This window comes from Ziziphus jujuba, chromosome 12, assembly GCF_031755915.1.
Source record: "Ziziphus jujuba cultivar Dongzao chromosome 12, ASM3175591v1".
Classification (NCBI taxonomy): domain Eukaryota; kingdom Viridiplantae; phylum Streptophyta; class Magnoliopsida; order Rosales; family Rhamnaceae; genus Ziziphus; species Ziziphus jujuba.
The window spans coordinates 3,362,107-3,383,993 of NC_083390.1; the positions used below are offsets into that span (position 1 = coordinate 3,362,107).

Genomic DNA, 21,887 nt, shown 5'->3' on the forward strand with positions numbered 1-21,887 from the left:
TTTTTGGTACTAACCTTTAAGAAAATAATAATATATAGTTTTTTTTTTAAATAATAATAGTAATAATAAAAAGTTTTGTTTTTTCTTTTTTTTTTTCTTTTTTTTTTTTTACATCAATGTCTTTAATTTCTCGTAGACTTTATCAATAAAACTTTATCAATACTTTTAAATTTTATGAACAGTGCAGTTTCAGTACTGAATTGGGAGAATTTTCAACTATACTAATATTTTAGAAAAACCATTTTGACCCTTGAAATAATATAAACCACAGGTTATAAAATATAAAAAAATTTTCAAAAAAAAAATATATATATATAAAGTTTTAAGAAAAAAAAAATTCTATATACGCAATTGATTTCAACTTCCATCAATTAGATCATTTCAAAAGTTGGAAGTGTGTTAAAAATATTGGTAAAATGTTAAAAGCTATACTATAAATAATTTGAGCCACTCTTTTTTCAAAATAAATAAATAAAAAAAATACATGGTTTGGTTAATTAGTGACAAGTTTGGAATATTAAATAAATAAATGAATAAAAGGGGTACGAAACTATAAAATGATGAAAAATTCAGGGGAATTGCATTAAAAACCTGAAAGGAAAAAGAAAAGAACTATATGCTGCGCGTCGTATAAGAATTGTAAAACGACATTGAAACCAAAGCCAGAGACTCAGAGAGAGAGAGAGAGAGAGAGAGAGAGAGCGAAGCAGAGGATCGAAAGCAAAACAACAATCTGAGAGAGAGAGAGAGAGAGAGAGGGAGAGGGTCGGCCATGGAAGTGGAGGGATCGTCGAAGAAGATGATAGCGACGCAGGAAGAGATGGTGGAATCGAGAGTGCCGCTGGCATACAGAGACCAATGCGCTCACTTGCTGATCCCTTTGAACAAGTGCCGCCAATCGGAGTTTTACCTGCCGTGGAAGTGCGAGAACGAGCGCCACGTCTACGAGAAGTGCCAGTACGAGCTCGTCATGGAGAGGATGCTCAAGATGCAGAAGATTCGCGAAGAAGAGGCCAAGTTGAAGCAGGCTAAGAAGCATGGCATTCCCGTCATCCCCAACACTGCTAATGCTTAGCCTACGATAAATGGGTCAGTCAGTCTCATCCGAATCCTCTCTGTGATTGAATGTCTGTTGTTAATTGCTTTGTGGGTTTTCACTGATCTATATTCTTGGATTGTTAAAATTTTAGGATACGTTGGATTAGCGGTATATTGGGGTTCTTGATAATTTAGGATTTTCTTTGTAAGGTTTTACAATTTTTGTCTTTTTTATTTTTTTATTTTGTGATTTTATAGTTAATAGAAGGTTATTTAGCTAAAAATTGAATTGCTTTATGGGGTTTACTCTCTCTGATTAGGGTTCTGTATGAAAATCTTAGTGTTCTTTCGAGGGAACAACGAATTTGGGATTTTATTCTCTTTATTAGAGGTTGTTGGCCTGTGGGTTTTTGATTGGTGGTATATTTACGGTTGGACTTGAGCATGTTTACATTGACAAGTGATTCTGGTTGATGTATCTGATATGTTTGAATTTGTTCCCAATGAATTATACTTGCTGTAAAGATTTTTTTGCCTTTTCTTTTTTGCGTTTGTGTGTTTAGTCACTTAGTAGCTGTTCATGTGGCAAGGCTATGGTACTTTATGAAAGGCTTGTTGGTCATATGGTTGTACTCCATGAGTGGCAATTGGTGTCAAAAACCGAGGGACAACCTAGAATCTGGGTCAGACTTGTAACTTGTCAGTTGCTTTTACAAACAGTGCTCTTCAGCAGCTGTTGGCAGATGGTGATCTATGGGAAATGTCCTTCTCTTTCTTTCTCAGCCATACTTTTTTTTTTGAGGATTTGGGAATTCAGGAGTAATCTTTTGGAGTAATTATTTTGATTGAATTCCTAATGAATCAATTAAATGGTTTCTGATTTATGCTGTAGATATAGACTAATGTAGCGCACCTAAATTATGTATTTATGTAGCATGCAGAGGAAGGATAAGGATAAATTTAGATTTATGGAATGACATAGGTAGAAGAAGCTACTGTCTGTTTTAGTGACTCGTTAGTCTTGAGGTTTGTTTTCATAATACCAATTATTGAGGCTTACAGAATGAATAGTTATGTAATAATTTTCAGGTTTGGCATTGTCATCTAAATGTTTATTGCCATTTTTCATAAATTATTGGGAAATTTCGGTTAACTAGGTTACTAAATTACAATAATGTGCCTTGCTGAGATTCAGTATTAGATTTTGTATATAGTACGTTGAGATTCAGTATTGTTGTCTACAATGTTTCTATGGAACTTGCGAGTTTTGTACTTAGAGAGCGCAATGAAAGACTTTTATCTTTGGAGCATACAATGGATTGGTGGAAGGTGTAAAGGGATTTATTTTGTTATGACATTTCTAATTTTCTTTTATATTGTTGCAATCAAACCAGTAAGAAGAGAAGTATAAGGAGTTTGGGTTTTAGGTGTTTATTATTATTATTATTATTATTATTATTATTATCTTTAATCAAGAATGAAACATGAGTTCTTTGGTTCAATACATCATTGTATGTGAAGTGGTCATGAAAATAGGATTCGTCATAGATTCAATTCAAGTATAACAGATCTATTATAGGAAAATGTTGATGTTGCTCATAGCATTATAGCCGGATGGAAAAAAGATTGCATGCCGAGTGTTATATGGATCCAATATCAATGGAGTTGTCTGAATGTATAAACATATTGACAAATATAACACTAAAAATTGATGGTATCTGAAGTTTTGAAGGTTGGAGGTTTGAAATAGTTTCCATACACATGCACATTGATGTTATGATGCTTTCATCCTCAGTTTTTAGTATTTCTGTATGTTTTCATATTTAGGTGCTGAACACACTTATTTCAGTCTTTCTTTTGCTGTTGTTTGGATGGTTTTTAACTTTTGATGACTTATTCAGGATTAAATTTTATACAGGATCCATTGAATTGTGGAGGTGACGAAGTTGATGTTTTGATTGTTTCAATGCCATTAATGGGAAAATTGTTTTTTTTCAAGAGTCAAATGTTACAAACTCTCGAATTTCTATCCTGTACTTTCCTCAGTTATGCAATCCTGTTTGAACATATGGAATAAAATTCTATTTCCAGAAGAAATGAATTTATGTTTGAGCCTGCTCTCTTACACCATGTTGAGAAAGGAGGCCCATTTGTAGCCCAAATTTGTTGGGCTTGTGCTCATCCCCTAAGAATTGAGTTTAAATTTCAGACTTGAAGGACTAATTCATATGATTGGGTAGAATTTCCGTAATCAAAACTCAAAAACTGAGGATACTGAAGACTACCAACCAGCTATTATGGGATTTATAATTTTACTAATAAATTTTTTCTCTTGTAAAAAGTCACTCTTTGAATTTTTTTATTTTTATTTTTTTTCTCTGTTTGGTGGCTACCTCATTTCCTTTTGCGTTTGTTCCAAACTGCATTTTTTCTTCTTTTTCTTTTTCTTTTTTTTGTTTTTGAACCTCCGAATTTATTCCTAAGTGTTTTCTTTGGACATATATTACTTTGGATTACTAAATCCTTATTTTCTTAACTTTATAGTTATTTTTCATTTCAATTTTAAATAATGTCAAACTATAGCTATTAAAGAGATTTATGCATGTTGAAGTACAAATGCTAAAATATGGCATGCCAATGCTAAAACTTAAAAATAGCAATGCCAAAATGGCATTTAGCATTGGAAATACTCTTCGTAACCTAGTTTTAAGCAAATTAGGTAGTCAAAAGTTGTAGGCATGATACATGGCAAATATGAATTAATTTTTGGGGAATTTGGCCCAATATCCTTTTTTGAAGGGCTCTAACGAAATCTGCCCCTTCATTTTTAAAGTTTTTCTTATTTATCCCTTATTTCCTATTTTACCCCCAATAAAGTAAAAAATTACTTCATTTCCTTTTTTCATTCCTTCATTGCGAGATCTCTTCTGCAAAAACCCAACAATATTACAGCCAGATTTCTCTTATGTAAAAGCCCAACAATAGTAGCAAATAGTCAAAATCACTAGAACAAATGAATATACAATTCTTAGCATCATCAGCCCATGTTTAAAACCATTGAAAAGTTTTCAAAGTGTTCAACTTTTTTGGCCATAATATTCAAAAACTCGGTCTGCTCCACATTATTACTCCCAATTCTGCCTAGCCCAAAAATATCAAAACGAAGCAAAACCCAATAAATCCCAAAAAACGGAAAAGGAACATGCTTGGAACCAACTTTTGAGATAGAACACAGTGCAGGAGTGTCCGGCTGCATGAAGAAGGCGAAAAGCAACGCTACTAGGATTTGTATTTTGATGGTGCTTTTTTCTTTCATTTTTTTTTTTTTAATCAATTATGTCTTGTCAAGAACCAGCTTTAAAAATTTGTTAGGGAGTATGAATGAAAAAAGGAGAGAAGAAGATAACTTTATCGAAAGCAAAAAATGAATTTTACTTATTTTATATTAAATAAGGGTAATTCAGGAATACCTGAAAATAGATAGGCAAAATAAAAAGTATTTGAGTAGATCATTACGCCTCATAACTGAGGGTTATTGGGCCAACCTCCCTATTACACGACCTAAAAAAAGGCTTTCAGTAGCGCCCTTAGAATCTAAGCTAAGCCTTAGGCATCTGATTTTTTAAGAATTTCCTGTGCTAAACATATGGGCCCAGTTGTATTTGATTTGAACTGATTCTTCCTCTTAATTTTTTTGGGCCTGCAGTTGCATAATATGTTTGGGCCTAACATTAGCACCATCTTACTCGTCTACTGACAAGCCCAAAAGCTTTATTGCTACGCCGTGTTGCAATATTTATAGGCGGGCTGAGAGCCCTACAATTTGAGGGGCGATATATTTTGAGCAGGTAAAGAATGAAAAGCAAGGATAACAAGATACCCAACAAAAAAAAAAAAAACAAAAAACAAAAAAAACAAAAGGGCTAGTAGTCCAGTTTCAATATGATTTACATATTGCCGCCTTCAAAAATAAAATATTTCACAAGGCAAGTTTCCACCAGCCATACCACATGCAGGTATATCACAAGGCAAGATTTCCACCACACACACCACATGTAGGTGGGTGTTACTTGGAACCAACTGCGCCAAAAGCTTTACCAGGTGATCTTCTTTTCAATATGAGGATACCTAACCAATATAAATGATGACAAGGAATAAAAACCTATTTCAAGGAAAACAATTTAATCCAATGATCTTCAACTACTTGTTAATGATAAAAATAACAAGTTCAGTGAAACCTGAAACAGGACAATATATATGCAATCCAAGACATAATTAGTTTAAACTATGGACTTTATTTTGCAATGGAAGCTAAAACCAAAAAAATAAAAAATCGACCAAATCAAACACAAATGAAACGAATATTTCCTTAATCATCGCAATGCTAACTGAAGTAAGAAAATAATGGTTGATTAAAGAGAGGAAACACAAAAGAGTGCAAGGCATAACGCTCCATCACCATAATGTCAATTACGCGGCATCATAAATACGTTGACTGAAGGTAGAAAGAAAAATGGTCATGGTGCATGCCTCAACACCAACATATTGTAACTCAATTGTCCTCATTCTCATCCCCACCATGCTCCCATTCCCTGAATTAATGCCAAGCATATACTATCTCCTAGGTAAAAGTTGATGTTCAATAAGAATTATCCTTATTAAATAAAATAGAGAACGATGATTCTCACAAGTCATAAGCTCACAACTAATATGATACAGTCATTTCACTAGGATGCCACCAGTGGTGTTATTGGGAACTCACACCATGTCAGTGATATAACCCTTCTAAGTTCCAAGCATAAAGTAATATGGTTTTTTTTAACAAGATTTTTTACAAGGTCATCTGAACCAGTAATAACATATCTCACCTAAGATATTGAATGTTGCTGCGGCAATTATGTTAAGGCTATATAAATCACCATTAGAACCTAAATCACATTTTATGACCAGCCAGCATCTAGGATATGCAAATCACAGTCTATCACTCTCTAGGGCTTTTTCCAACGACATTATCACATATTAAGGCTATAAATCACAAAAACTCCTTTGAATTTTTCGGAAGCATGTTTCCGATAGATCATTAATGTATACATACATTTTTTTTTCCTTTTATAAAAATAAAACTTATATGGTATAAGGGGTCTGGTCCGAAATTATCATCTTGCCAGGTTGATTGGTAATTTTTTTGTTATATATAATTATATAATATTATGAACATGCAGATTTTGGTATGTAATGAAATAAAAATGCTATAGCAATAGCTGTTATGTTTGACTGACCCATCCGCAGGGGCAAACCTAAAACACAAGTCTCTTCTGTCTACTATAATGGTCGGTGCCAACTAGCCAAACTTACAGATTAATTTCCTCATCCCTGCATAACCTATATATCTTTAGGAATTGGAAGCCAATGGTGGTCCAGAAAGCAGTTTTTCTATGTGCTTACTTTTTTAGGCTTTGAATATATATGGGTATGCAACTTGTGTAAAGTATTCCTTAATTTCCTTATCCCTGCATAACCTATATATCCGTAGGAAATGGAAGCCAATGGTGGTCCGTAAAGCAGTTTTTCTAGGTGCTCACTTTTTGGGGCTTTGAATATATATGGGCATGCAATTTGTCTTAAGTATTCTTTTAATGCAATACTAAGTCATCGTTTACATACGGAATTGTAACAACGTATAAATAGATATCAAGTTTGCGAGAGAAGCATGAACAATAAACAGTCCAGCTATACCAACTTGTGTAGATCATAAGATTTTGAAAATTAATGTTATATTAGCAACATGTTTTGAAATTTAGGTTTTTGGGCACCTTTTACATGTGTGTGTGCTTATTTGCAACAAAGAATTAAGCAAAATGCTTATCTTTTATTCATCTTTTGTCGTTATTATAAGTTAAATTTCCATTTTTGAAGCATTCATTCATATCTGGTGGTCATTTTCTTTTCTGTATGGAAAAAAGAAATAATTATTTGCCACGAACTGGCTCCACAGCTCAACAGGAAAAGTCCCTTTTTTTTTCTTTTTTTTTGTTTCTCGGGAGAAGATGAATCTTGCATTAGCTAGGGCATTTTTATATCACTGTCTACAGAATTTGACGAAATATAGAATATTGGAGAGGATTGATTATAACATCTAGCTAGATGAATAAATTTTAAGGCAATTAATTTGGTAAATTTAGTGAGGTTAGCATGTTTCAAGAGCTGGAGACCTAAAGAAACAGAAATTGCCAGTGATATAAAGTATCGAATCAATCAAAGAATAGGCAACATATATGTAAAAGTATTCAAACTTGTTACCTAATTCATTGCCTACATGTTGAAAAGTCAAGATGGTGGGAACCCTTTCTTCAATCATTGTTCATTCCCAAGATCATCAGAATAATATAATCTCTGATTTACTTATTAATTTTTGTCAACCTCTGCCTCTGATCATTTTATTCCATATTCTCTTAATTCTTTATGGTTTCGTGCATAAAAAAATAAATTGAAATAGCTAGAAAATGACAAAATTATTTTTTGTATAGATTCAGTACCCTCTATTATTTTAATCAATCAACATTTGAAAGTATTATCCTAATTAAGTGTATAGACAAACTTTCTCTAGATCGATCTTTGTAATTGGAAATTTATTTTTTCTCTGTCATTTTGCTAGAATAATGTATGGGAACGTATTTCTTGGATACTAGTGTGAAAGAGAGAGAAGCAAATATTTTGTCAAAACAAAATGACAACGTTTGGTCAAAAACATTTATTAATGCCATTTGGGAAAAGTGAAATTTAACCATAAACAATTAATTGACAAAGAATATATTACTAAAGAATGATATAGTGTATGAATTAGAAACTAGCTGGAGAGCTATGGGCTAGAAGAAACTAGGAAAAACACATAAACATGCCTTGAGAGATTTCAAAAGTCTCTTTCAGTTGTTTACCCTTTTAAAGAAGAAGAAGAGGGAAAGCTTGTGGAATTAAAGAAGAGGGTGACCATCTTTTTGACAAAATTGGATGGATTTGGAAAGTGAAAAAAATAAAAATAAAAATGTCAAACAAAACATTTCGTCGATCGTGTGTAGTGGTTCTATAATGATCAGCAGGTCATGTACATTGCATACCAAATTATATGATTGTTAAATTTGTCAGATCCTAGATAATATCGTTTCGTTGCCATAAGTGATTGAAAATATGATAAAGCTATAAAGTTAAACCTAACACCCAAAAGAAGAAAACTAAACTAAATTAAAACAATAAATGTAAAAAGTTGGTAGAAAAATATTACAAGTCAAAAACGAAAAGACCCCTCACATGGCCAAACAAATCAAAAAGTCGATGTATCCCTCAAATGCCGGAGAGACGTATAATTAACCTAAACCGAATTTCCAAGATCTTTTCTATATTGAATAAATATACCTGAAACTTTTCTTTCATTTCGCATACCATAAAGTTAAATATATAAGACAAAAAATAAAACTTTTTTTTATTAGTTTTTCTTTTGGAATATATATATACATATCTCAAATGTCAAAGTTACCTAACACTTTGATTTTTAAGTTTTTCCTAAGAAAGAAGTTAGTAAGTATATAGGTGGTCCGGGTGTTATCTCCGCAGCAATTTCCACCCAACTATGCGGTGATTTGAAATTCTTCAATTCCATGGTCAGCTGATTCCTTTGCATGGCCGTCTGACTTCGTGTATAGGATATGACCAAGAGAGAGAGACAAGATTCCAAGGGCAAACCAACCAAATAAAACCATGATATATATCAAGGCACGATGCTGCTTGAGACAGGATATAAAGCAATTTGTTAATGTATGTGTGCATGTTAAAAACATGTATTTTATTAAAAAAAAATTATATATAATTTTTTAATATAAAATAATTTAAATTTATAAATCTACATTATATTTGTGGATTTTAATCCTAAAAATCAAATAAAACTTATTCTTTTTTTAGATTATAATCTAAATTCAAATTCTCTTTCACTATTAATATATAAAAATATATTTGTTAGCTTGGTCCACTTTGTGAATTGAAAATATTTATGTGTCCAATATTCTACATGTTATATGTTCCTGTCGCAAATTTATTCCATGGAAAATGTGATAAATTAAACACAGGAACGTAGGTACTTGCTATTTTTTTCCAAGCTGTCCACTCTCTGTCTGTCTTCCTTGCTTGGAAAATCAAAAATTTCACGTTATTTTGATACCGATAGCTGCTAAGTTTGACTAATCTCCTGCACTGCATATGCGATCATTAATACGCATAAATTCAACAAGAAAAAAAAAAAATCAAAACCCTCTCTCTCTCTCTCTCTCTTCAATATGTAGTGTATGTATGTTACCAATTACAAAAAGAAAGAGAGTCGGCCATGGCCATTAATTGTTTCAAATATATGCTTCATAATTAAATTTATTAAGTTAATTATGGTAGAAGGAGAGAAATGTAATTTATCTTAATATGCCTGATATAATTATATATATATATATATATATGTATATGTCGAGGTCGAGAATGCATGCATGGATAGTATGGTGAATTGCTTACGTTCTCAAACGATCTTAGCAAGAAAAATGGATGAATTAGTAGGTTATCATTTGGTAATGATGAGTAAATGAGATTCTTTGGACATCCAAAATAAATTGCCTAAAGTGGTCATGCCCACCAAAGCTTCCAAACGTACTCACACATCCATTATCAGTCAAGCTTTTTCACCCGATTCTATATGCCTCCCTTTTCTTTTCTATTGAAAAGTCAATATATGGTGGGGAACCATATATATTCCTAATACTTTTCTTATTAATCATTGATTAAAATATTGTTCATTCCGTGGACCCATTATGACAATGTACTATTATTTTTCTATTATTTCCTCTACTTTCACAAATTAATTATGATTTTCATGGAGAAGAAACATTAAAAGTTTTTATTCTTTGTTTGTTAGAATAAATTAAATTAACATTATATTTATGCAATATTCAACTCTCTCTCTCTCTCTCTCCCCACCCTCTCCCTAGATCTACATCTCGTGCACGTGTGGACACAAATCTAAATGGAAAAAAAAAAAATTAAATATAATTGAGAGTATTACTATATGTTACCAATCATCTGATTGTAACAATCCTATATAATAGTTAATCAAATATTTATATGGTTTTTATATATATATTAGATCTACTACTATATAGGCTGTTTTTACTTATATAAACATATAGAACTCACTATCATATAGAATGTTGATAGTCATCATTTTTAATAAACATCATTTTTCATATTAATCAGTTAGAAATGAAAATTTATTCCAAGTTAAACTTTATGTATCGTTGATCTATCGACTTAATTGGCATGCAATTATTAGTTACCAAAAACTAAAACCCTTAATTTTTTATTTTTATTTTTAAATATGGTAAGTTTATGAATAAGAATATAGCAGTACATATAGTAAAATAGGAAAAGACAATTAGTTAGCTACAGGCTTTCCCTTGAAAGTGAAACGTACCGAATTGGGTAAACCACACAATGTACGTATCAGAAAATGATTAAAAGCACGCTAAAAAAGTTATTTTGGAAGAAGCTATGAATATGGCTCGGAATTATGCCTTCACGATTCGTGTCTTTTTCAAGTTCTTCTTTCTATGTTGTGTTGAGTAACCTTATGTCTTGGCAAGAGACAGAGAATTATTGGACAATTTACATATACGTATGGAAAATTAAACCATCTATTTTTTGACAACATATGTAACTGTCTTCACCAATTTATATACCAATGAATTTCAAATGTTATATCATATTTAACCGATAATCGTTGGTTTTATTCAGGTCGTCATAGGAAAATTCTTGATTAAGAAAGCTGTACATAAATTATGGCGAATTGGAAGCAATTATCTTTGCACGAATCCATACGATACGTGGTTAAATAATTTCTAGCATACGTTTGTGATTGGTGGCGTTTACTTGGAAGAATGTCGTCAAAAAGTGCAAATGCCTCGAACTTTAGCAACATTCATACCACTAAATATTGTCAAAAAGCACAGTACTTCTACAATATTCCTTGTTTAAATTCAAATTTAGATCAATGTGAACACAAGAAGCATACGAATCTTATAATATATATATATATATTCTGCTAATTTATCGTATACGCCCTTGCTCTTTAATAATTTTGCAATTTATGTTTGACACGGAATTAGAAAAAAAATTACGTGCAGATGTCTATTAATAAATCATGCATACTTATATTAATTATATAATACATAAATTATCATACTATGTAGGCTAAGTCATGGACTACAAATTAAACGTGCATATAAAATGTCATATATAATTCATAAAAATTGAAATCTTTAATTCTCTCAGCTACTTAACTGGGAGCATTATTATAGAAAGAGAGAACTAAAAGCTATCAATAATCGGTCAATTACAGTAATTTTGTTTTCACACTTTCTCTACCAAAATAAAATTTAAAAAAAAAAATAAAAAATAATATTTCCAAAGTCTCAAAGTCAAGATGGTAGGTGCCCCTCTTCAATCATTCTTCATTCCCTAGACCATGAGGGAACGTGTAAAATAATATATACTGATATTCAAAATGATGCCTGAAAAAAGAGATAAACGGGTTTCACTTTTCCCTCACGAAAAGGAAAAAGAAAAGATTAAAAAAATTAAAAAGTTTTTAACTTTTCTAATTATTCCTCATCCCGGTCATTCCTCATTCCATTGTTGTATATATAATTAATTTTGGGAATTTTTTTAGAACATAGAATTTCAGTTTGTTTGCCAATAACATATATTCGAATAATTAAAGAACGAAGTTTTAGTCGATTTATTTGTTAGGTATCGATAATAATTTAGGTAAGTCTGCATTATTAAAGTATTATTAAAGTAGATGAGCAGGACAAACATATTTGGTACGTGTTAATTAATTGCTTAGTCCTTCTCTCGAGTGATATTATTATTTGATTAATATTTTTCTTTTCTTTTTCTTTTTTTTTTCTTTTGTGTGGCGAGTTAATTAATAAATGGTTGAGAGTAGAGGATGTCTTTGAAATTTTTGGGGTTTATACGTGCCAATAACCAAATCATGACCATCTTTTTAACGAAAACCAATGGCTTAATTTGAGAGAATGTCAAACTTTATACATAAAAAGTTATTTTCTTTTTGACAAAAATGCAAATCAAACTTCTCATATAAACTGAATATAGCTTTATAAAGGTTTTAATTTTGCCTGCAAAATCAAGGTCACGAGGGAAACTCTTGGTGTCTTGTATAGACAGATATATTATGTAACTCGTAATATTAATGGAATAAAAGCGAATAGCGAGTATATTTATAAACAAATAAATTATACATATTGAACAACCAAAGAGTAGGAGGGAGTGTAAATGAAAAGGAATTATATTTCATTGTCGGACTTTTTATAGTTGAGTTTTGAATATGAAAAGTAAGTTTCTTTTTTTACCTTTTTTTCTTTTTTTTTACCTAAAGAAAAATATAGAAAGCGTGAGCTAATAATAAGTTAGGATGAAAAAGAGCTAAATGTTAAGTTTTTTTTTGGAAAGCTAAATATTAAATTTGATTTTCAATGATAGAGTAGACACCAATTAAATTACCAACCTTTTGCGAATATCGACTAAGTCTTATTATTTTTTAGAGTTCACTTTTTTGTATTTAGTAAAATTATATGATCAATTTATCGACCAAAATTTTTTTTTTTTATTAATTAGGGAGTGAGATTTCGTCTCTCTTTTTTTTTTGTTTTTTTTTTTTCCTTACTTAATTTGGAAAGGGGAAATTTAACTACAAAATTTGAACCCAAATTCTAAAATTATTTCTAATGGTTATTGCGAATTGGAAACAAACTATAACTTTAAATAATTGTATGAATGACTCAAATTAAAATGTCAGTACATTTCCTCCTACCTAATTGGCATAACCAGATTCCAAAAAGATTTGTTTTATTTTTGCATCTCTTCTTTTTCTTATTTAAAAATGAAAAATAAATAAAATAAAATAAATAAAAATAAGAAGGAAAAGAGACCACAAAATCAGAAATCAGATGCTTAACGTTGGATGGTAGTGAGACTGCGAAGGAAGGAATGAATGAATGAATATTGATGTTGGAGGGTGGAAAGGCAGGGTCCGTGAATTAATTGAATCCATTAAATAAATATCTCTCTTTTTTTATTTTTTTATTTTTATTTGACTATTATTATTATTTGTAATTACAGATGGGGACACCCTTCCACGTACACCACGTAGTCTTTGTCATTGTCTGCGTCATAAACTCGGCGATTGACGAGACTCATCATAATAATATATTTTATTCCACACCAGATATTCAAACTTCCATTTCATTATTAAAAATTTCACATTCTCTCTCTCTCTCTCTCTCCCTCTCTGAACCAGTCAAAAGGACAAGAAGGGAATTAAACCAATTCGATCTACTCAAAGAATTTTTTTTAATTATTATAAAATTAAAATTAAGAAAATAGATAATATTATATAATACACATGTGTGTATGTATATATACGATGCACAATTGCACAGCACAGTAGCCGAGGTTCATTTACAATTTACCTGCACACGCCAAATATACCGGCGTCCTCGAAGCCGCCTCCTTTTTTTTTTTAATTTTTTTGTAAATTTTTTATTTTTTTGTGAAAGAATATAAATATAAATAAAAAAAGAAAAAAGAAAAAAAAAGAAAAAGAAGAAATTTGGGGTATGAATCCAGTAGCTGGCAGGAATTTCCATCATTCCTCCGATTCTGACACAATCCCATCATTAACATACTGCCACTGCCACTGTTCCTTTTCAGATCAAAAAATAAAATAAAATAAAAAAGTTATGAAAAATAAAGATCAAATCAACAAGAAGAATAACAGTACAATCCATAGTCCCCCCCCCCCCCCCCCCAACAAAACCCAAACACCATTTATAGTCAACAAGGTCCACCTGTGTGCCCCTATCAATTCCCCTTTCATTTCTTTACTTTTTTAACTATATTCCTGTATCATATTATCATTCAATGCTATACTCATAATTTTTATGACGATATTACCAATAAAAAAATATTATAATAATAATAATTTTTTAAAAAAAGTTTATTTACACATTTTCAGTTCAATTTAATCATATTTATATTCCATTAATTTTAAAAATTATCATCAATGTTCCTTTAATAGTTCCAGTCGTATACATCAAAGTTTTATATAAGTTAGGACATTTTTTTTTGTTTAGTAGGACAATTTTTTTAAGGTAAAGTTTGACAACATTAATTAGTACAAAAGTATCATAAAAATGACTCATCCAATTTTTACCACTCCATATTGACCCTTTGTTTTTTTTTTTTTGTTTTTTTTTTTTTTTTTTTTTTCAGACGGGCCAAACGAAAACTGTCTGATATCATTAAACACTGTGGGGATGGTTTTTGAAAGCAAATACGACATTCTTGCTTAGTTGGCCCTATCCCCCTCTCTCTATCTCCCTCTCACTCTCACAATTCGCATGCCTACCTGAGATGAAACAGCGAAAAGGAGGGTCTGAGAGTTTCATGATTTATACAAAGAAGAAATTTTAGAACAAAGAGAAGCAAAAAAAGATAATTAGGCCCCCCATCCACAAGGCAAAAAGGGCTAGCTATTAAACACGTATTTGTAGTTGTTCCTTCCGCAGGAACTGTTTGGCAATTGACATGTACACAATATAAGGTGGATTTGGAGATTTAATTCTGATGAGGACGGCTGAGGAAACTCCATAGACTTTTTAGCTAGCCCCCCTCCTTTTGCTCAGTCACATAGCCAAAAATGATTTGACGTGCTCTGAGTCCCAGGCTGTATAGCGTAGCAGCCCCTATAAGCTAAAAGCAATCCAACTTCATCAATTCATTCCCAGACAAACAAAACTCTCTCTCTCTCACTCACACCCACCTTGAAATTCTAGTTGGATTTCATTCTCAATTCATCTTGGAACTCTCACGCATACTTCCAAAACTTTTCCTTTTTTTGTTTTTCTCAATTATCTTTTTTTGACACTTTTTGGAATGCAAATAGTCCCTTCTTGCTTCTTTTTCTTTGTAAAACAGTGCATTGCATCGATCATTTGCATGCTAAATTTATGCAATATATTATTGAGTGCCTGCATATGGTCAGTTTTCTTATCGGCATTTCCTGTCATATATATATATATATATATATTTTAGGACAGTTGAAGTGGTTTTTGTATTGATTGGGTTATAAATAATCAAGGCTACGTTACATGGCATATTTAATTAATGTCATAATTTTTATGTTACAAGTAAATTAAAAATAATAATAATAAAAAATAGAAAATAAAATTAGATAATTCGATGGAATTTAATTTCTTAATAATTAAATTAATGATCCATACTTTTATATTAGAATAATACTCATATTTTACAGTTATTTAGCTTCCTTAAATAGAAAAAATTATACCAATCTATTTTTAAAAACTAAACACAAACATTTATTGTCAAATAAGTAGCTTTTGTGGAATACCAAATAGCATGAGTGATTAAAAAATAGGACAAATTAAACAAACCACTATTAAATAGTTAACTAAATAATATAAAATTAAAAAATTAAATATTTTTAACATTTGGGATTGTAACATTCCACCACACTTTCAAAAATCAACGTCCACAGCGATCAACAATATTAGCATTGATTTGGCAGAGTCCTTTTATTTTTGATAGTTTCACTCGACTATCAGTATTTGATATATATAATGCATTTCAATTCAACCTATAAATTGTACGATTCTATGAGTCTATTTGGTGAAATGGTATCGAAAGCAAAAACAAGATATTTGTTGTTAGCTATGACCTCTATAGCTTTTGCTATAACTAGCTCTGAAATCAAACGTTATACTCCTATGATTTTAAATTAAAAAACTGAAAAATAAAAAAGAAGATAGAAGATAAAATTAGATTCGTTGAGGGAATTCAACTTTCCAATTGATTTCTTGAGGAAACTTAACTTTCCAAAGATTAAATTAATGACTCATATTATTATATCATAATATTGCCTATATTTTACATTAATTTAAGTCCCTTAAATAGAAAAAGTTACACCAACCTATTCCTGAAAATTATACACAAACATCCTTTATCATATAAGTAGCTTTTATGATATAACAAATAGCTTGAATGATTCAAAAAAATAAGACAATTAAACTATCCACTACTTAGCAGCCAACCAAATAATATAAAATTTAAAAATTAAATATTTACAACATTTGTGATTGTAACATTTTGGTACTTTAAATTCAAATTGCTTATCACTATCCAAATAAAACAATTATTTTACTCTATGTAATCCAAGTTAATTTCCATTCATTTCAAGGTAAAGTCTATGGAAATGTTTATCATAATTATTTAGTAGTTATTATTTTTAAAATTCATTAAAAAATTAATATAATTTAAATATAAATGATAGGATTAATAAAAAAATAACATTTTAATTCAGTAAATATTATACATTTAATTGATGCTATAGTATCTCTATTATTATTTCTGGATGAGACCTGCAGAAGAGTTTAATTACCCTAACAAGATTGAATAAACGAAGCCTAAAGCCACCCTAAAAATGCTAGTTTAATAGGAAGCTAGGTGTAAAATATAAGTAGCAGGGGTAGGGTGCAACTGTAAAAGTTGAAAGAGGACCAACACATCAGATCAAAACCTGGGTATGTGATGGATTGCTGAATTGAAAGGCAGATCATGAGGTTTAATTCTATTTGTCAAAAGTCAGACGCGCCTGATTGGTGAGTATTGTGTAGACGTACAGCAAGTTGCGCTTATCTTATAAACCTACACATAGAGAGTCAGAGGAGAGAGAGAGGAAGAGACTGGGATATGCTGATTTATTATGAGCGTGAGGAGGAGGATATATAAAAATATATATATATATATATATAAATACACGTACAAGTGAGCGTGTATCCCAATGAATATCAAATATTGCACAGTAAGCTGTGAACCCATGATAATTCCTTTCCTTTACGACACTCAACTTTCGGATATTCTTCTCTTCAAGTTCAGAACCAGATCACCCACCTGCTACAAATACTAAATGCGCTTTGTCGTTTGTCGTCTGCGCACACAACAGCCAACCCACCCTTCTTCCTCACCTTCAAGACAAATATTTCTGCTTTTTTATTAATTCATGTTTATAAATATTATCCTTAATTATCTTTCTTTTTTTTTGTGGTTTCGGAAATTAGATTAAATTTTTACTCGTTGTACAATACTCATAAGGGATCAATGGCCTGAACCATTTAAAAGAACTTTAAAATTTGGTTTTAATTATTAGTTCTCCTTCTAACTTCTTCTTCTTTTTTTTTTTTCTCCGAATGTACCTTTTTTCTTTGATTGAAAATCCAGAATACGAGTTTGACTTGAGTGTCCAATTCGATGGCTTAGCTTAGCGTAATGGAAAATCTCCTTTAAAAAATCACATGTATTTTATTTATGTTGCAGAAAATTGCGTTCAACAATTTTATTTTTTTTCCTTTTTTGATATGTAAACTATATATTCATTTAAAATGTTGCAAGTTGTAAGAATTAGTGTAAAGAATATTTTGCAATTAAAAAGGAAAAGGAACCGATTCGTGGTGGAAAAATGGAAACCGATTAGATAGGAAATTGCAAGGTTCTTGAAAGTGAGAATGCATGCAAATTCTATATGTAGGCCATCATGTGTGAGATTAATGGCCGTAGGGTTCAAGACTAGAGGGTGATAATAATTTATAATTTGAATTATTGTAAATGTCTATAACCTTGTAACAATTCAACTTATTTATCACCTAACTAAAATATTTAGAGCATTTGAATACTCATTTATAACCTTTTATAATTAATTACTAGTCCTAATCACCTAATTAACTAAAATGTTTTTAACAACATCTGATTTTGTTATTGTTCTGGAGAGAATTTATTGGTGCTATTTAATAAAATGATGCACAATTTAGATATGTAATACTAACATATCTTGTTTGATATAGTTTATATTTCTGTTATTACTTCTTCAAAATTATTTTTGAAGGAAATCATTTTACATTGATTTTGATTTGAAATGCTTCTAAATATTAAAAGTACTTTATGAAAATTTTTTATATACTAGAAATTGATCATTGAGGCAAGTAAATAATTTCCTTTCTTAAAGTAAAGCCTTTATACTCATTAGAAAACTAGCTTTTCGAGGCAAGAAATTTATTAAGTTAAATATATTTGGTATCCTAAATTTTAAATTTAAGCTTTCAATTTTTGACTCCGCAATTTAGGCTTGGATTTTACAACTTATTGCAACTTGGCATTCTTTTAACTGTTTAACTACTATCTCACGTAATTAGTGTTAACCTATATCAATATTCAAATTTTAAGTAACTAAAGTAGAAATATTAAATTATTTTTAATATTTTATACTTTGAATTTTTTTTTTTTAAAAAATTGATACAAATCACTTTATCCGTATTAATCTATATCAAATTTCAAATTATAAAATATTAAAAATACAAATTTTTAGAATTAATTTCAAAATTTTATATTTTAGTATTTTCTAAATTGAAATTGATGTAGTTTAATATTAATAATGTAATACTGTTGTTAAGCCTTGATAATATAAAGTTAAAAAAATCCAAAACGTAACAAATTGAAAATTCAATTATCAAAATTAATAGGTCAAAAAGTTAAAAATCAAAATTGTAAAACTCTAAAAATTTAGAATATTAAAATGTAATTAACCTAAACATGTTTAAAGGCATTTATTAGGAGAGAATGAATTGATTAGTGACGGTACATTGAGTTTAAACTCGAGTCTTCACCTTCAAAAAATTCTAACTATAAGTGATATATGAAACATATTAAATGGTTTAAATGTGGAAAGTAAGGACATGCATGAAAGGTCTTCGTTTTTCTCTCCCTCTTAACAAATCCATTACATATATACATGTTATAAATAACATAAAAACGAAAAATATAGCTGATAAACAATTAGATTATGGGTAAATTTAACGTCTTTAAATTTGATTATTTGTTTGAAAGTTATAAAAACTATTATAGGAAGGACTATAGATTCACGTTATATGTTTTTCAAATACGAAATTAACCTTTATGTTTTAATAAAAGTCTTGCCCAATACTTTATCCATTCATGCATATGTAATTTGAAATTTGTGTACCTGTTTATCAAACTCAAGTTTCTCAATTTCAATCAAAGAAAAGAAAAGATGAAGGATGAAAGATAACTTTTGTTTTTAGGTGATGCTAATCATTATTTAAAAATTAGAAATTTATTAATTATGACATGACAAAGAAATTGATTGGTAGGACATGAAATTCAATATATAGTCAAATATGCCACAAAATTAGGACCAATAAAATCTAAACCTTTTATTTTTTATTTGTTTTTTTGTGGAAAGAATAAAACGTAAGCTAAACCTAAGAAGATAAAAGGGCAAATGATAAACGCCTAAGCTTATAGGGTATACGGGGCTTTTCTATAGTTGGCACCGTCTCTACAAAATCTACTACGCTATACCGTCCTAGAAATAATAAATTTCAAAATTCTCTTAACCTGCTTAACATTTTGATTCTAATTTTGTTTTTGATTTTGAGTTGATGGCCTTAAATTCCTTATACGGAAGTTCATTATTATCTTCATGCTTCTCAGAGTATTTGACGTGTCTCTCTCTCCCTTTCTCATCAATCATCAATCGCTACCCCTCTATTTTAACTCTTAGATATGCGGGGCCTACTCTTACGTTGTAAAGTGGACGGTGGAGATCATGTTGCGGAAAAAATTTAAGGCTTTGTTTGTTTGTTTGTTAGTTTGTTCCCAATCTTTGAACTTGTCTTGTTTTGGATCTTTTACTAACGATTTTATTTCGGCCTAGTTTGGTTTGGTTGACTTTTAAATTTGACTTTAAATGCCACAAAGTAGAGCCCCTATTTGTCCAACGTGGATGGGAGGATTATCTAAGCCGATTGTTATTTTTATCCTTGACCAGTTCAAGAGAGAATGAATTATAAAAAAAAAAAATGTTTGGAATGTAATATAGGGGTTGAAGGGCGTGCCTTTCAATACCGACCTAATTTATCTTAGATGAGACCCATTAATGATTTTTGGAGGAATTAATAAATTAAAAAAATTGTGCAAAAAATAGAAAAATCAATTACTACGAGTTTATTACTTTATGCTTGGCAGTTGGCATTGAGACGATAACTTCTAATGTTCTTTTTTAACCATAAATCATAGAATTTATATATTTTATTTTATTATCATATAACATTGTTGATGGTTATAAATTATTAAATTTATGATAATTGAAAAAAAAAATTAGAATGATATGGTATGTGTATTATATATATAATATCTTCTTCAATGTCTAATATTGGGATAGAGATCTAATTGAACCAGAATTAATTCAATATTTAAATACATTAACGTACATTCAAATTTCAAAGACATATTCCGTGTGCCCATAAACCAAACCAAAATTGGTTTGTCGTGGACAAATACCCCACGTCAATTTGTTAAATATAATGTGTTTCCTTGAATATTGAATAAAAATAATTTTTTTTTGGGTGATTATCAGAAATACAGGTCAAAAAAATTAATAGAGCTGGATATATAATTGTTTTTGTTATTAAAACTTAAAAAGGGAATATCTATCTAGCTCTAAACTCAAAAAATGAACTTCATTATAAATGGAAAAGCACCAAACCTATGGGAATGGTTTGGATGTTTTCTTAAAATTAGGTAAGGTACACTTTTATTGTCCAGACAAAATGTACAACATTTTTTTCAATAGAACATTTCATGCATATGGTGGTGGCGCTGCTTAATTAATTGCTTGAACCCAATTGAAATTGAAGATTTTGTTTTGTAATTTCGATTTAAAAACCAAAATGTGGAGGTTATAATGACCAATAACCTTTTCATAATATTTTCTTTAATACTTCACCTAAAAGGCAAAAATAATTGCTAAATGAATAAAACAAAATAAGATAAAAGCCTTTTTCATTCTACCCAAAATAATTATACATGTAATTCATGCAAGTATTTAAACCAAAAAAAAAAAAAAAAAATCCTTGAGAGTGTTTTTTTTTCACATGCTCATAACACTCCATCCACCAAGAAAAATCAAATCAAATAAAAGTGTAATAAATTTTGTACTAAGAGGTTGGCATACCCACCATTACACCATGAAAAAACGTCCGTACCAATTTTACCAAATTATTCTGTGTTAACATAAATCACTCTTAACACAAAATAATGAAAAATTAATTAAATAAAAACCATTACCCAATATAAGAAATATAACCCCAAAAAAAAAACATTTAATGACAAAATAAATACAGCTACAGGATAGTGAACCATCAAATGAAACATAGTCCTATTTTGTATTTATGATTGTGAGATGGTGAAATTGAGAGTTATTTCGTTTATCTTTCAAAACCAAGGGCGGTCATACCGTGTAAAATACGTATTATAATTTAACACGGCGAGCTTTTGAGTTTACGCGGGAAGGGACAAAAAAGTCTTTTCATTTTTTTTAATTATGTAAAAAAAAAAAAAAAAAGCAGATTTTGAGACCAATTTGTCACCAATTTTGGGGAGCCAATAGGGGAACCCACGTAGCAGATCCCTAGGCCAGGACACATCCCGAATTGTGTTACCCCCCAATAGGGGTAAAAGTGTCTTTTCGTAGGCTACAGGGTGAAAAAGAAGAATATAAAAAGACTGAGAGCGAAATAGAATAAAAATAATAATAATAATTGGATTTGGGGGAGGTGGCTTATTTTTTTGTGTGATCATGACGACGTTGG

General features: G+C 30.2%; 1 protein-coding gene across 4 annotated transcripts; it reads left to right on the forward strand.

Annotated features, from left to right (window-relative positions):
• Positions 1–617: 617 nt before the first annotated feature.
• Positions 618–3,163, forward strand: LOC107428292 (NADH dehydrogenase [ubiquinone] 1 beta subcomplex subunit 7). 4 transcript variants are annotated; one of them, XM_016038806.4, is made up of 2 exons: positions 618–1,089; positions 2,940–3,163. In XM_016038806.4, the coding sequence occupies exon 1, from the start codon at positions 773–775 to the stop codon at positions 1,073–1,075; it is 303 nt and encodes a 100-aa protein (XP_015894292.3). In that variant the 5' UTR covers positions 618–772; the 3' UTR covers positions 1,076–1,089; positions 2,940–3,163. The 4 variants fall into 4 exon arrangements, with proteins under 4 accessions (XP_015894292.3, XP_015894293.3, XP_048319202.2 ...); XM_016038807.4 differs by lacking the exon at positions 2,940–3,163 and adding an exon at positions 1,602–2,126; XM_048463245.2 differs by lacking the exon at positions 2,940–3,163 and adding an exon at positions 1,191–1,426.
• The last annotated feature ends 18,724 nt before the right edge of the window (positions 3,164–21,887 follow it).

What these genes read in the sequence shown, in the direction of transcription:
- LOC107428292 (XM_016038806.4), top strand. Translation starts at nt 773, where the DNA reads ATGGAAGTGGAGGGATCGTCGAAGAAGATGATAGCGACGCAGGAAGAG.